This window comes from Lepidochelys kempii, chromosome 10 (genome assembly GCF_965140285.1).
Source record: "Lepidochelys kempii isolate rLepKem1 chromosome 10, rLepKem1.hap1, whole genome shotgun sequence".
In the NCBI taxonomy this organism is placed as follows: Eukaryota; Metazoa; Chordata; order Testudines; family Cheloniidae; genus Lepidochelys; species Lepidochelys kempii.
Genome location: NC_136389.1, coordinates 50,621,947 through 50,633,997, shown reverse-complemented (window position 1 = coordinate 50,633,997; position 12,051 = coordinate 50,621,947). Strand labels below are relative to the sequence as shown.

Sequence of the window (12,051 nt, the reverse complement as noted above, 5' to 3'; positions counted from 1 at the left end):
GTAACAAGTATCAGAGGGGTAACGGTGTTAGTCTGGATCTGTAAAAGCGGCAAAGAGTCCTGTGGCACCTTCTAGACTAACAGACATATTGGAGCATAAGTATGGTAAGAATATGATACATTGCAGTGAATCTTCTTGCTGCTACTTTCAACTGCAGTGTGTTTACCTGGCATTTGTGCTTTGATTAAGAATTGTAAAAGTTAATTGAAACTGCAAGAACATTAAGCGAGATAAAGGAACTTTTAAAGGGTAATTTCTCTTCTGTAGAAAGCCAAATGATTCATTTCATTCTGTTTGCTTTTCCCACCTGTTTAATTCCTAGAGTTGATCCCGACAGCCCATTACATAGTGATCTTCAGGTCTTAAAAGAAAAAGAAGGTGTAGAATACATTTTGCTCAACTTCTCATTTAAGGTAAATGCGTATCCGAGTACTGAGAGGAAATTTTTACTATCTGGATGTAGAAACCATTTAAAATGGTAGTAAGCCATGTGCTCTGTTTCAGGGGTTCTCAAACTTCATTGCACTGCGACCCCCTTCTGACAACAAAAATTACTTCACGACCTCAGGAGTGGGGACTGAAGTCTGAGCCCACCCAAGCCCCACTGCCCTGGGTCGGGGGGCCATAGCCTGAGCCCGCTGCTCTGGGCAGGGGGGCCAAAGCTGAAGCTCAAGGGCTTCAGCCCTAGGCAGGGGGCCTGCAGCCTGAGCCCTGCCACCCAGGGCTGAAGCCCTCGGGCTCAGGCTTCAGCCCCGGGCCCCAGCAAGTCTAAGCCAGCTCTGGTGACCCTATTCAAAGGGGGTCGTGACACACAGTTTGAGAATCGCTGCTCTGTTTGAAGGATGATGGTATAGCTTTCAAAAACAGATATGATTTTTAGTATATTACTATCACATTCCAAGGCTGCTGATCTGCTAGAAGTAATGTAAACTTCTTCATGAATACAAGATGAAGATTTAACTTTTCAAACTCTATATACTATGCATTTCCCAAAGAATAAATTGAAGTATCCTTTTCTTACTAGAAATCAATGTTGCAGCATAGCTTTTAACTCTATACTTTGTTGTGCTTTTCAGGATAATTTTCCTTTTGATCCACCCTTTGTGCGAGTGGTATCTCCTGTGCTCACGGGAGGGTAAGTTTTTTAACTCTGACTTGTATGAAAAGGTTTTGTAGTAGAAACTTTGCTGAAGATACCCTTGATTTCTGGGAACTACAACTGGATTTTAAGGCAAGACCCCATAATGTATATTGGTGAACTGATGTAGGACAGGAGACTGACAGTGCTCAGGAAATGACACATACACTTGCTTCTCAATCACTGCTAATTCAAACCAGTGAGCTAAAGTAGCTTCCCCTGGCTGCCTATATGAAATGTGTTTTTAATCCATTGTGACCTTGCAAAGTGTGTGTACACTAATTGTTGTCCCTAGAACTTCCTGCTATTGACGGCAGTAGCAATGATAGGTGTAACAGTAAGGATAACTGCCAGTGTTACCTCCATGTGATTTAATCCTGCTCTGCTCAGAGCAGATGACGTGGTGGTTTTAATGCTGCTGGCCAGTCTATACTGGCTTTCACACTGGTGGAGCTGCATCTCCAGTAACAGTGGGGAGTTTTAGGGGAAAGGTTAGTGCAAACATAGCCCAAGAGCATTAAACTTGATGACCTTCTTACTCCTAAGGATGATTCCTTTAGAGTATTACCGAAATACATTGGCTGGGCTGTGTTGGGGAAGCGTATAGATATTTATTGGGAGGGGATGGAATACAGCATCAGTGTTGAAGGAAGGTAAGTGACAGTAAGTTTTTTTTTTTTTTTTCTTTTCATGAATTTAGTGGAAGCTGGTACTGATTCTGACTCTGCTGTAAGCTCTTGTTGAGCTTAATTCAAAAAAATAGTAATTTTGAATGGTAGACGTGGCTGCTGCTGTCATAAATATATGAAAAGTAGTATGAAAATGGTGCACATTCATTACCCATTTGGAAGTGCACTCTTCCTTAAACTGCTTCTTCCTGGTGCAAAACTGCTGGAAAAGAAAAAGTTAATACCTCTGAAAGTCTAGATTTTTAATGACTCTCTGCAGAGGAATGTAACACAATTCCAGCTTCAGAAATGTGTCCAGCATGCCCCTGATAGTCCAGATGAAGGAAGACATTCTGCACTTTGTGGGTTTACAACTCCATCCCATTTCCTTTGTTGCCCTGGCATGTTGTGAATTGCTGATGTTCATTCAGAGTGACTTCTCAGTATGTATAGTGCATGCTGGGACGTTATTTGGTTTAGAAGTGGCAAAATGCTTGAGAAGGTGAGTTTTAAGATATTAAGTAATGAATGTCCCTCTAGTCTGTCTCTTCTGTGAAGAGGAGGCCATTGCACATACTGTAAAGTTGCTGGAATAGTGTTAAATTCCTTTTTGGAAGTAACTTTATAAACTATCCATTTGTACTATGTCCACAGTAGAGCCATCAAAAATAGCATCTCTCCGCCACATTTTTCAGTTCTGACTGTGTAAACTGTGCAGACTAGCTGAGTTGCTGATTCTCACTAAGACTTCCCTTGTGGTTGGACAAAGCAAATTAGTTTCTCTTGTCTCTAGACATCATTCTGCTCTATATAAATAAATGTATATGGCTAACAAATAGCAACATATTGCCCTTGAAAGTGCTCTCTAATTTTTATTTATAGCTGAGCAAACTGTGTGACAGACTAACCCATAACAGCCTGAGGGTACAACTGCATAGTAATCTCTTTACTAATTGGTCTTGAAAGATGCCAAATAAAAGCCATGTTGAATTCAAAATTTCTAATCTAACATTTATTTTTAGGTATGTCCTGGGTGGGGGTGCACTATGCATGGAACTTCTTACTAAACAGGTGAATATAAAATCAAAATCTCTTGTATTTTTTGTGTGTGTGTGTGTTTTTTTTGTTTGTTTGTTTTTGTTTTGTTTTTAATTGTCAAGAGTTTTGGTGGAAGGGGTGCAATGCTTAGTGTTTAAAAAAAAATAAGTGATTGTAATAGCAGTTAGCATCCTGACTAAAACAAAGCATACTTCTTAAGAATAGTAATAAGCGGGTGTTTTCTGTATGTGAGCTTAAGCACCACCGCCTATTAGGAACAAAGGACTAAATCATACGCTCCTGTGGAAATGCCTGCTGTAGGGGAACAAGGTCCAGGAAGCTTGAGCTCTGTAAGGGTCACCTTACTGAACTTGCATCAGATCTTCCTCTTCACCCTGGAGGGACTGGGGAGGGAGAGGAAACAGGAAGTGCTGTTCTTTCTCCCCACCCCAAACTTGGTGGATTCTTAGAGTCTGTGAGAGGGGGAACCCCAGGTCCAATAAAAGGGGAGATCACTTTGTCTTGCTCCTTTGAACCCTTCGCCCACCTCCTACCCTAGCAGCTGCCCCACAAAATCTGATATGGGAGTGCAGGTGCTGAGCTTTGGTGAATGCTGCTTGAAGCCGCTTTAATTTAGGAGTAGATATCTACTGCCTATGGAAAGAAGATTGCAGTGGACAGCATCTCCCCTACAAAAATAACTCCTGTAAAAGTCTAATAGAGACTTTTGTGTGAACCCTGGAAAGGTAAAACCGTGCCAGAGCGGCTGCCCAGCTTTGTGGAAACAGGATCTTTTTGCTCACTTAATGGCTTAATTGAGTCATTAAAAGCAGTCTCTTAAAACTGTAATTGCTATTGTAAAGCTAGCTGAAAATGAGTAGAATTCTATAATGTAGTTGTGTTTTTCTTTGTTTTTTGTCTTACCAGATTCTGGAAATGTGTGCAACTTGGCTTTTTCCTTTTTCCTACAAGCTCTTTATGCTAACATAGTTTACTTTAGTTTCTTGTGTTTCTCTTGGGAATAACTAATTGTTTTATAGTTTTAAAAGCTATTAACCAAAAATACCATGGTTTGCTAGAGTTTAGCAAAAAGAAACATACTTTCCAGAGTGGATTTGCAAGGTGAGCGTAAGAATACAAGCACATATTCTGTAGAAGTATTTCCTTCTTCCTTTAGGGCTGGAGTAGTGCCTATTCAATAGAATCGGTCATCATGCAGATCAATGCCACTTTAGTCAAAGGAAAAGCCAGAGTACAGTTTGGAGCCAATAAGGTAAATATATTATGTATAATTATTGAAATGACTTTTGTGTTGTGGGTAGATACTGGTTTTATTTTCCATTTTATGTTGATTCTTTATAGAAAGCTCAAATATAAAAAAGCTGTTGGTTTAAAGATTAAGTTAATGTCCATATAAACTTTTGATTCTCTTTTGTGTGCTGAAACATATTGGTGTATTTGTGGCTAGTTTGCTGGAAATGAACAATATGGGTTTGTTAGGAAACAATGTGTGTGGGGGCTGGAGGACAAATATTTTTTGACATGGAAGGGGCCGTAAGCAGGTGAAGCTCCTACTGTCCTCTTTCTGGCTTCTGTTGGTAACTTAATGCAACATAAACTTCAGCCTGAACTTTCTCCCAAGATTGACTCTTCTTAAGGCTTTCCCTACCAGTGCTCTGTCTCTCTATCCCTAGTTCTCTGTGCTCCTGAGGACAGGCTCCTCCCCTTAAATTCTGATTGGGGCTAACTGAATACATGCTGTATTTTCATGCCAGAATGAGTGAGGAGCCCTGCATCCCTATGCAGGATTCTGGAGCATGTCACTCTGGTACAGGGAGGTTGTTGTATCCAAACTAACTTTAAACACTTTTTGCCTCCTCTTGGTAGTTGAGAAAAAGTATCTGAAGAAAGCTTTTTGGTAAACACAAAATAGTATTTTAATAAAGTATGAAAAATTAATGAAATAACGATCATAGATCTTTGTGTGTGACTCTAAAAGTTTGTCTGATCTTACCACTATTAAGGGGACACCTGTTCTGTGCTTTAATAATGTTTGCATAGAAACAGACTAGTAATTCACCATAAAACAAAACAGACATCTTGTTAGGTACTCTTAAAAATGTTTACCCAGGTCCCACTTTCTAAGTGGCTTAGGCACTTAATTCTGAGTCCCATGGACCTTTTGTAAGGGCTTAAGTTATGAGTGAATTAGGAGACTAGATCACTTAAGCACCCTTAAAATGCATTTTACCTATTGCTTGTACTTACCCTGTGGCAGGAGACCATTGCCCTGTTGATCCAGTACATTGACTGTTAAAAGTTAAGCAGTTTTGCTATTCTTATCAACCTAAATTTAATTTCCATCATGTCTTAATTGTGTTTTAATTTAACACTGATCAGATGTGCATTCCTATGGTCAAGTGGAGTTCTAGGGTCTCCAGGCTACTTAGGCCTCACAGCTACAAACTGTAGCACAAATTTGTGAACCATCTCCAATTTTGAGCCTGCTGATGTTAGAGGCATTTCTGATATTGAGTGCATGCAAACTGTACCATTTCCACTTCTGCCTGCTTCACTTTTTAAAAAAGAATATCTCACCCTGAGAGCAGGTATTTAATATTACAAGCTTTGTGTGGAAGATGGCTAATTAGTTTGACAGTAAGAATCTTTTAAAACATGTTAGGTAGGTTGACTTTTGAAGTCTATCCACCTGGAATGTCCCTTACCCTAAAAGTCATTCATCTATGAAACATTATGTCTACGCTGCAATAAAACACCTGTGGCTGGGTTTTGTCAGCTGTCTGGGACTCCAGCTGCGGGACTTTAAAATTGCAGAGTAGATGTCTAGGCTCAGGCTGGAACGAACCAAGGCTCTGGGGTCCTTCCTTCTTTCAGGGTCCCAGGCTCCAGCCTGAGCCCAGAGGTCTACACTGCAGTTTTATAGCCCTGCAGCCTTAGCCCCTCAAGTGCAAGTCAGCTGACACAGGCCAGCCGGAGGTGTTTTTATTGCAGTGTAGCCATACCATTACTGTCCTAATATTTGCCTGTATTAGCACTATGGAAAAATATTTTTTAACTTGTACATGATTCAGAATACAATGTCTTAAGACAACCTTTTTTTTAAGTGGGATGTGAAATATACTAGGTGCAAGAACAGCACTTTAATACCATGCTCTTTGAAACCTGAAGCCCTGTATTTTATCAGTTAGCAAGCCCCATCACACAGCCACTGTACGTGGCTTTTTAGTATGATGAGAGCCAACTCTTCAGTCCCCGAGGCCATGGATTTTGCAGGTTAAAACTGCAGTTGGTTTTCTTGCATGGCACCTCTTAATAGACATTTTTTGTTCTACTTACAGTACTGTCTAACCTTTCAAACAGTTACTTTATGGTATTTTGCTTAAGTATCTGTCCATATTTTTTTGGTCCTGCATGACGTGATGTCACTACCTGATGTACTATTAAATGACTTTTTTTTTCAGAACCAATATAATCTAGCAAGAGCACAGCAGTCCTATAAGTCCCTAGTACAAATACATGAGAAAAATGGTATGTAAATATTTACATTTTGCAATTTTATATGTTCTTGTCTGCACAAATTGTACAGTGGCATGGGAAAGATAGTAATGCTTGAAACTAATATAATTGCCATACAATACAAACTTTTACCTGGTTTATTTGGGATAAAGCAAGAACGGCCTATGTCCCTTCCCATGCATTGAAGGGTCTATTTTGCATTTTGTTTCCACCCTCATTATCCAGAATTTTTTGTTATGCCCCCAGCCCCTCCCCTGCTGTTCCCTCTCCCCCGGAGCCTTACCTCACCGTGCTGCCGGCGCAACACTCTGGGCAGCATGGCTGCAGAGCCTGGCCTGCCCCGGTGTTCTGTGCTGCGCAGCTTGGCTGTCTGTCCTGGTGCAGCCGCACCGCCAGCCACCGGTGCTCCAGGCCGTGTGGTAAGGGAGCGGGGGGGGGGGGGGTTTGGATAGAATGCAGGGGAGTTTGGGATGGTGGTCAGGGGCTGGGGGTGTGGATAGGGGTTGGAGCGGTCAGAGGGTGGGGAACAGGGGGATTGAATGGGGGCAGGGGTCCTGGGGGGGCAGTCAAGAAGGAGGGGGGCAATTAGGGGCAGGGGGGGTCCGAGGGTGGTCTGTTTGAAGAGGTGGTTGGATGGAGCAGGGGTCCCGGGGGGGCAGTCAGGAAGGAGAGAGGGGGTTGGACAGGGCGGCAGGGGGCACTTAGGGGCTGGGTGTCCAGGGGCGGTCAGGGGACAGAGAGTCGGGGTGGATGGGGCAGGGGCCCCCGAGGGGCCATCAGGCAACAGGGGGGTTGGATGGGGCAGGAGTCCTGGGGGGGTGTCAGAGGGTGAGAAGCAGGGGGGGTCGGATAGGGAGTGGTGTTTGGGGAGGCACAGCCTCCCCTAACCAGCCCTCTGTACAATTTCAGAAACCCGATTCGGCCCTCAGGCCAAAAAGTTTCCCCACCCCGATTTAGATGCTTCTCTAGCAAATAAGACATCTCTTCCCTTCTCCAAAGAGCTTATCTAAATATAGCGCAAGACAAGTGAAAGCAATAATCAATGAGAGAATGAAGTAGAAGGGAGGATCAAAGGTTGAAAATACATGGAAAGTACAAATTAAAACGTGTAGCCTGAAAACTGTTCAGTCTAGCTCTGGAGGCGGGGAGGGATACTTTCCCCCATACAAAGCCAGTAGCCACCAGCTGGTGCTGCTGTTCACCTGTTGTGTGGTAAGGTGGACATAGCTCCCTCTAGAAATTAGTATGCCTATTTTCCAGCTTGAGTGAGCTACCTGGGAGCAGATAACTGATCTAACATCCCACATCATGATTTGGCATTGTTTTGCAACTAGACAATTCACCTAGCCTTGTCAACTACTTTTAGAGCAATTCTTCACTGTTTACTAGATACTTACAAAAAGAAGTACACTTTCTACTTTCTTGCCTTGCTGACTTACTTATCAGAGAATCTTCATCTAGGGACAGGGTGTGATCCACTGGTTAAAACCTGGTACTGGGAGCCAGGAGAGCTCTGTCTTGGTTGGACCTTGGATATGGTTTTCAGGGAAAGCAAGGCACACATCTGTACAATAAGCATGTCTTCTATACCAGTGGAAAAGGAGTGTATTGGAAATAGTTGATTCTAAAGAACTTTGAAATGTTATGATTAGCTGCTGCTATTTGAACTTTTTGGTTCAGCTGTTTGGCGGCGCTTAGGACTTTCTGGGGGTGGGGAAGGAGTGGGGATGCAGCGTGCTCCGGAGAGGAGATGGAGTGGGGGTGGGAAAAGGTGGGCCTGGAGTGGAGCAGGGATGGGAAGAGGAGGGCCTGGAGCATCCCCCGGCAAAGTCGGTGCCTGTTCTTCTCCGGGTAAGCTGCCACTGCTGCTGCGAAGGTGCTTTCTAGCATCCTTGCCTGCAGTGGGCTGTGCCTGTGTGGGGTAAGCCAGGGGCACTTCCCAACCACAGTACAGTGCTGTACAGTATATAATGCCTTTTGTCTGCTCCCTCCCTCCTCCCCCAATTTCCTTGGAACCTAACTCCTCCGCATTCCCCTTAAATCTTATGGGAAAATTGGATTCATTTAACATCGTTTCACTTAAAGTTGCATTTGTCAGGAACATAACTACAATGTTAAGTGAGGAGTTACGATTCTAAAAAAGTCAATATGGCTCTCTGTTTTAGTTCTACCTATACACTACACTGATTACCAATACACAAAGCATCCACAGTATTAAAGATGTTTAAAGGCTTCTTTGTTAACTTATGGCTACTATAGATCCTCAGGAACAGCTCAAGTAGGCACTATACTAATCGTACAAAATTTGAGGCAGATCTCTTAAGACTTTTGCTAGTGTGGTGGGTAGAATTAAATAGGTATTTTGATTTTTGGCCGTGTCCATTTAAAACAAAAAAAAAAACCTGTGCACACTTTGGTTTCACAGACTGAACCTTTACAGGCTCAGAAGTTATTCTGGGTATGTAGCAACTGAAATATATATTGAAAGGTAAATTGCTTAATTGGCATTTCTGAACTTGCCATTATAGTTCATCATTCCCATTCTGTCCTCAGCAGGATGAAACAGAGTTGTAACACCAGGAACATCTTGGTCTATATTTTTAAACACTTGTGCAAAAGTTGAGCATGCACATGCAAAATGGGATATTCATATGCATATACCAATATAATCAAACAAATGACTGCAAAGCTTGCAGGATTGAAAATCATAGAAATGTAAGACAGGAAGGGACCTCGATAGGTCATCTAGTCCAGTCCCCTGCACTGAGGCAGGACTAAGTATTATCTAGACCATCCCTGACAGCTGTTTTTTCTAAACCTGCTCTTAAAAAACCTCCAGTGACAGAGATTCCACAACATCCCTAGGTAACTTATTCCTGTGTTTAACTACCCTTACAATTGGAAGTTTTTTTCCTAATGTCTAACCTAAATTTCCCTTGCTGCAATTTTAAGCCCATTACTAATTGTCCTGTCTCCAGTGGTTAAAGAGAACTATTTATTACCCTCCTCTTTAAAACAACATTTTACATATTTGCAGACTATTACCATGTTCTCTTTTTCAGACCAAAACCCAGTTTTTCAATCTTTTTTGTTGCTCTTTTTTGAACTTTCTCTAATTTGTCCATCTTTCCTGAAGTGTGATGCCCAGAACTGGTCACAGTACTCCAGTTTTGAGGCCTTGTAAGTGCTGAGTAGAGTGGAAGAATTACTTTTTGTGTCTTGCTTATAACATTCCTGCTAATACATCCCAGAATCTGGACCTTTTTCTTAACTAAAGCAGATGAAAAATAGATCACATTACTCTTTGCTTTCTATATTGGTATCTTAAGATTTGTCTAATTTAGCAGGATGGCTGCTGCCAACAGGAGCTCAATGTTAATGCTTTATTTTCATATGTAAACACTGGGTCTGATCTTGCAAGGTGATGAGTGCTTTAACTCCCATTGAAATCAATAGGAGTTTAGGGCCTGTGATGGATTGTTCTAGTTTTCAAACACAATTTCAATTACACATCCAAATAGACCCTAAAGCTGTCTTGCACTAAAGTTAAGAGTGCCTAATACGTTTCTTTGTTCTTCTATAGGCTGGTACACTCCTCCAAAAGAAGATGGTTAATATTGTGGACTGTTGTACACCTGGACCAATGTCAAACAGCTCTTTTTTATTTCTTTCCAACACACACACAGACTCAAGCTACGAATGCCCCTATAACAGCTGTATTGAAGACTTTAGCTATTAGATAAGTTAGTGGATAATCTGTCAACTGACACATCCAGTATAATTTACAGCCTTACCATTTTGCTCTTATTAGGTATCTTGGACTGAGCAGTTTTGGCCTTTACTGTATTTGTCCCTATGGATTAAGCATATTTGGGCCACTCCCTATCTTAATTTTTATTTAAAAGTGCAAACTTTTTAAAGCTGGCTATTGAGTTACTAGAAGATTATTCAATAGGAGTCACTCACCACTTCTTACCTTTTGCAGAATGTGGACTGCAGAGACTTGCATTGTAACGTTTCATTTAAAGCCAACAAAGTTTAATACATTGTTTAATACTGTTTTAGGAAATTTCAGGTCTTGTAAATCACAGTAGTTTTTCTGGTCTAAAATGAAAACATTTGTAGTATTGCCAAATTAAAGATATAGGAAAACAACATGTATGTTAAGTCATTAAACTTTTTTCATGGCTGTGTGAGGATATGAACTGTTTCTTGGAAGAGATACTCTTTATTAGATTGTTGTATTTTTAAGCAGAGCAAGGCTGTGCCAATAAAACCTTGTAACTAGTCACTTCCACTGGGGCATCAGAATCTTGCTGGGCTGTTCCTGCTACTTGTTGGCTCAAGCTACTTAACAAAAGGAGCCACAGTATGAAGCTTGAAGTTATTTAAGATACTAAAAATCTTTTTAGGTGTTCCATTTTATTAACGGGTTGTTGCAATCATTTGTAAACTAATGAACTTATAAAGTGATTGGCACAAATCAAAATGAAAATCCTTGAACAAAAATTTTTATATAAAAGCTACAATAAAATACAAAAAAGACATCACCTGATTCAGAGTTGTAAAAATAATGTTGCCATAGTCATGACAGTGCTTTTTGTTATTGAAAGACTAACAGGAACTATTCTTTCATTATTAGGAAATGAATCTGGGTCTGTGTAATTACTATATTTCATTGCCTTACCTAAATCAATTCTATTTTGGTTGTAGTATTAGTGATTAGACCTTTGTACTGCCAGGGATTGATATAAGGGTGTGTACCATGGATTAAGCACTTTTTTAGCCCAGAAGCATGTGGTTTTTTTTAGTTACAACTATCAACTTTGTGCTCTTCTTTTCTCTATCAGGCACCCATTGGCCCTTGTGCATTTGCTTCTAGATCCAGTTTTTAGCTTGAAAGAACAGATTGAAGGAATTTGGCACTACTCCTGATAACGTACTGTTTTGTTTCAAATAGTCTTCTAGGGAGTATAATGGATGACTTGCCAGCCTTTCTGCTTACTTGGTTGTACATATATTCGTATACAATCCTGGTATCCAATTACTCAGATAGCAACCTTAAGTGAAAGGCAGAACTCTTTAAGCATTAAAGTTCCTTAAAACCTGAGGCTAAAATCTTTGAATACATTATTGAATTCTTTAATATTCTAATGGGCTAGCAGGTTGACAGATGCACATTTGGCATGCTTTGTTTTGGATTTCATTTTTCATTGCAGAATTATTTGGCAATGTACAGTAATTTATAAACTTGCATCAAGTTTATGAATAAAGAACCATTTTAAGAATTATTCTGTTTGTGGTTAGTCTTTGAATATAAGATAGCTTTCTGTTCGTTTGTGTGTGTGTGGGGTCCCAACCAATGCAACATATAAAAGGAAAAACTGGTCAACACATCATAACGTCTTTGAATTTCAGGCTCATGAGTACAGGTGTAAAATGCTCCTGTGAAAAGTACCACTAAGTATGTAGACCAATGCAATCTGCACTTGATGGAAGTTCCTAAGTTGTCTTCAGGTATGGCCCCATAAAGTGCACTGTAATCTAAGGTATAAAAATCACATGGATCACTAGTAGTAAGGCCGGTGGGGGGGGGGGGGTGGAAATAGACTTGCACAGCCACAGATGAGAAGTACTCGTTCACTGCTGCTACTTTATCCTCTAAGGTCA

General features: G+C 40.9%; 1 protein-coding gene across 3 annotated transcripts in view; it reads left to right on the top strand.

The window, feature by feature from the left end:
* Positions 1-11,672, top strand: part of UBE2Q2 (ubiquitin conjugating enzyme E2 Q2) — an 80,182-nt gene extending 68,510 nt beyond the window's left edge. For 2 of the 3 annotated variants that reach the window (XM_073303527.2, XM_073303530.2), the window contains 6 exons: positions 323-413; positions 1,077-1,135; positions 2,829-2,877; positions 4,022-4,117; positions 6,327-6,393; positions 9,965-11,672. In XM_073303527.2, coding sequence (XP_073159628.1) covers positions 323-413; positions 1,077-1,135; positions 2,829-2,877; positions 4,022-4,117; positions 6,327-6,393; positions 9,965-9,996 — 394 coding nt within the window. In that variant the 3' untranslated portion in view covers positions 9,997-11,672. Of the gene's footprint in view, positions 1-322; positions 414-1,076; positions 1,136-2,828; positions 2,878-3,771; positions 4,118-6,326; positions 6,394-9,964 lie in introns of those variants that run through there. The other variant, XM_073303528.2, reaches the window with a different exon arrangement.
* Positions 11,673-12,051: the final 379 nt, after the last annotated feature.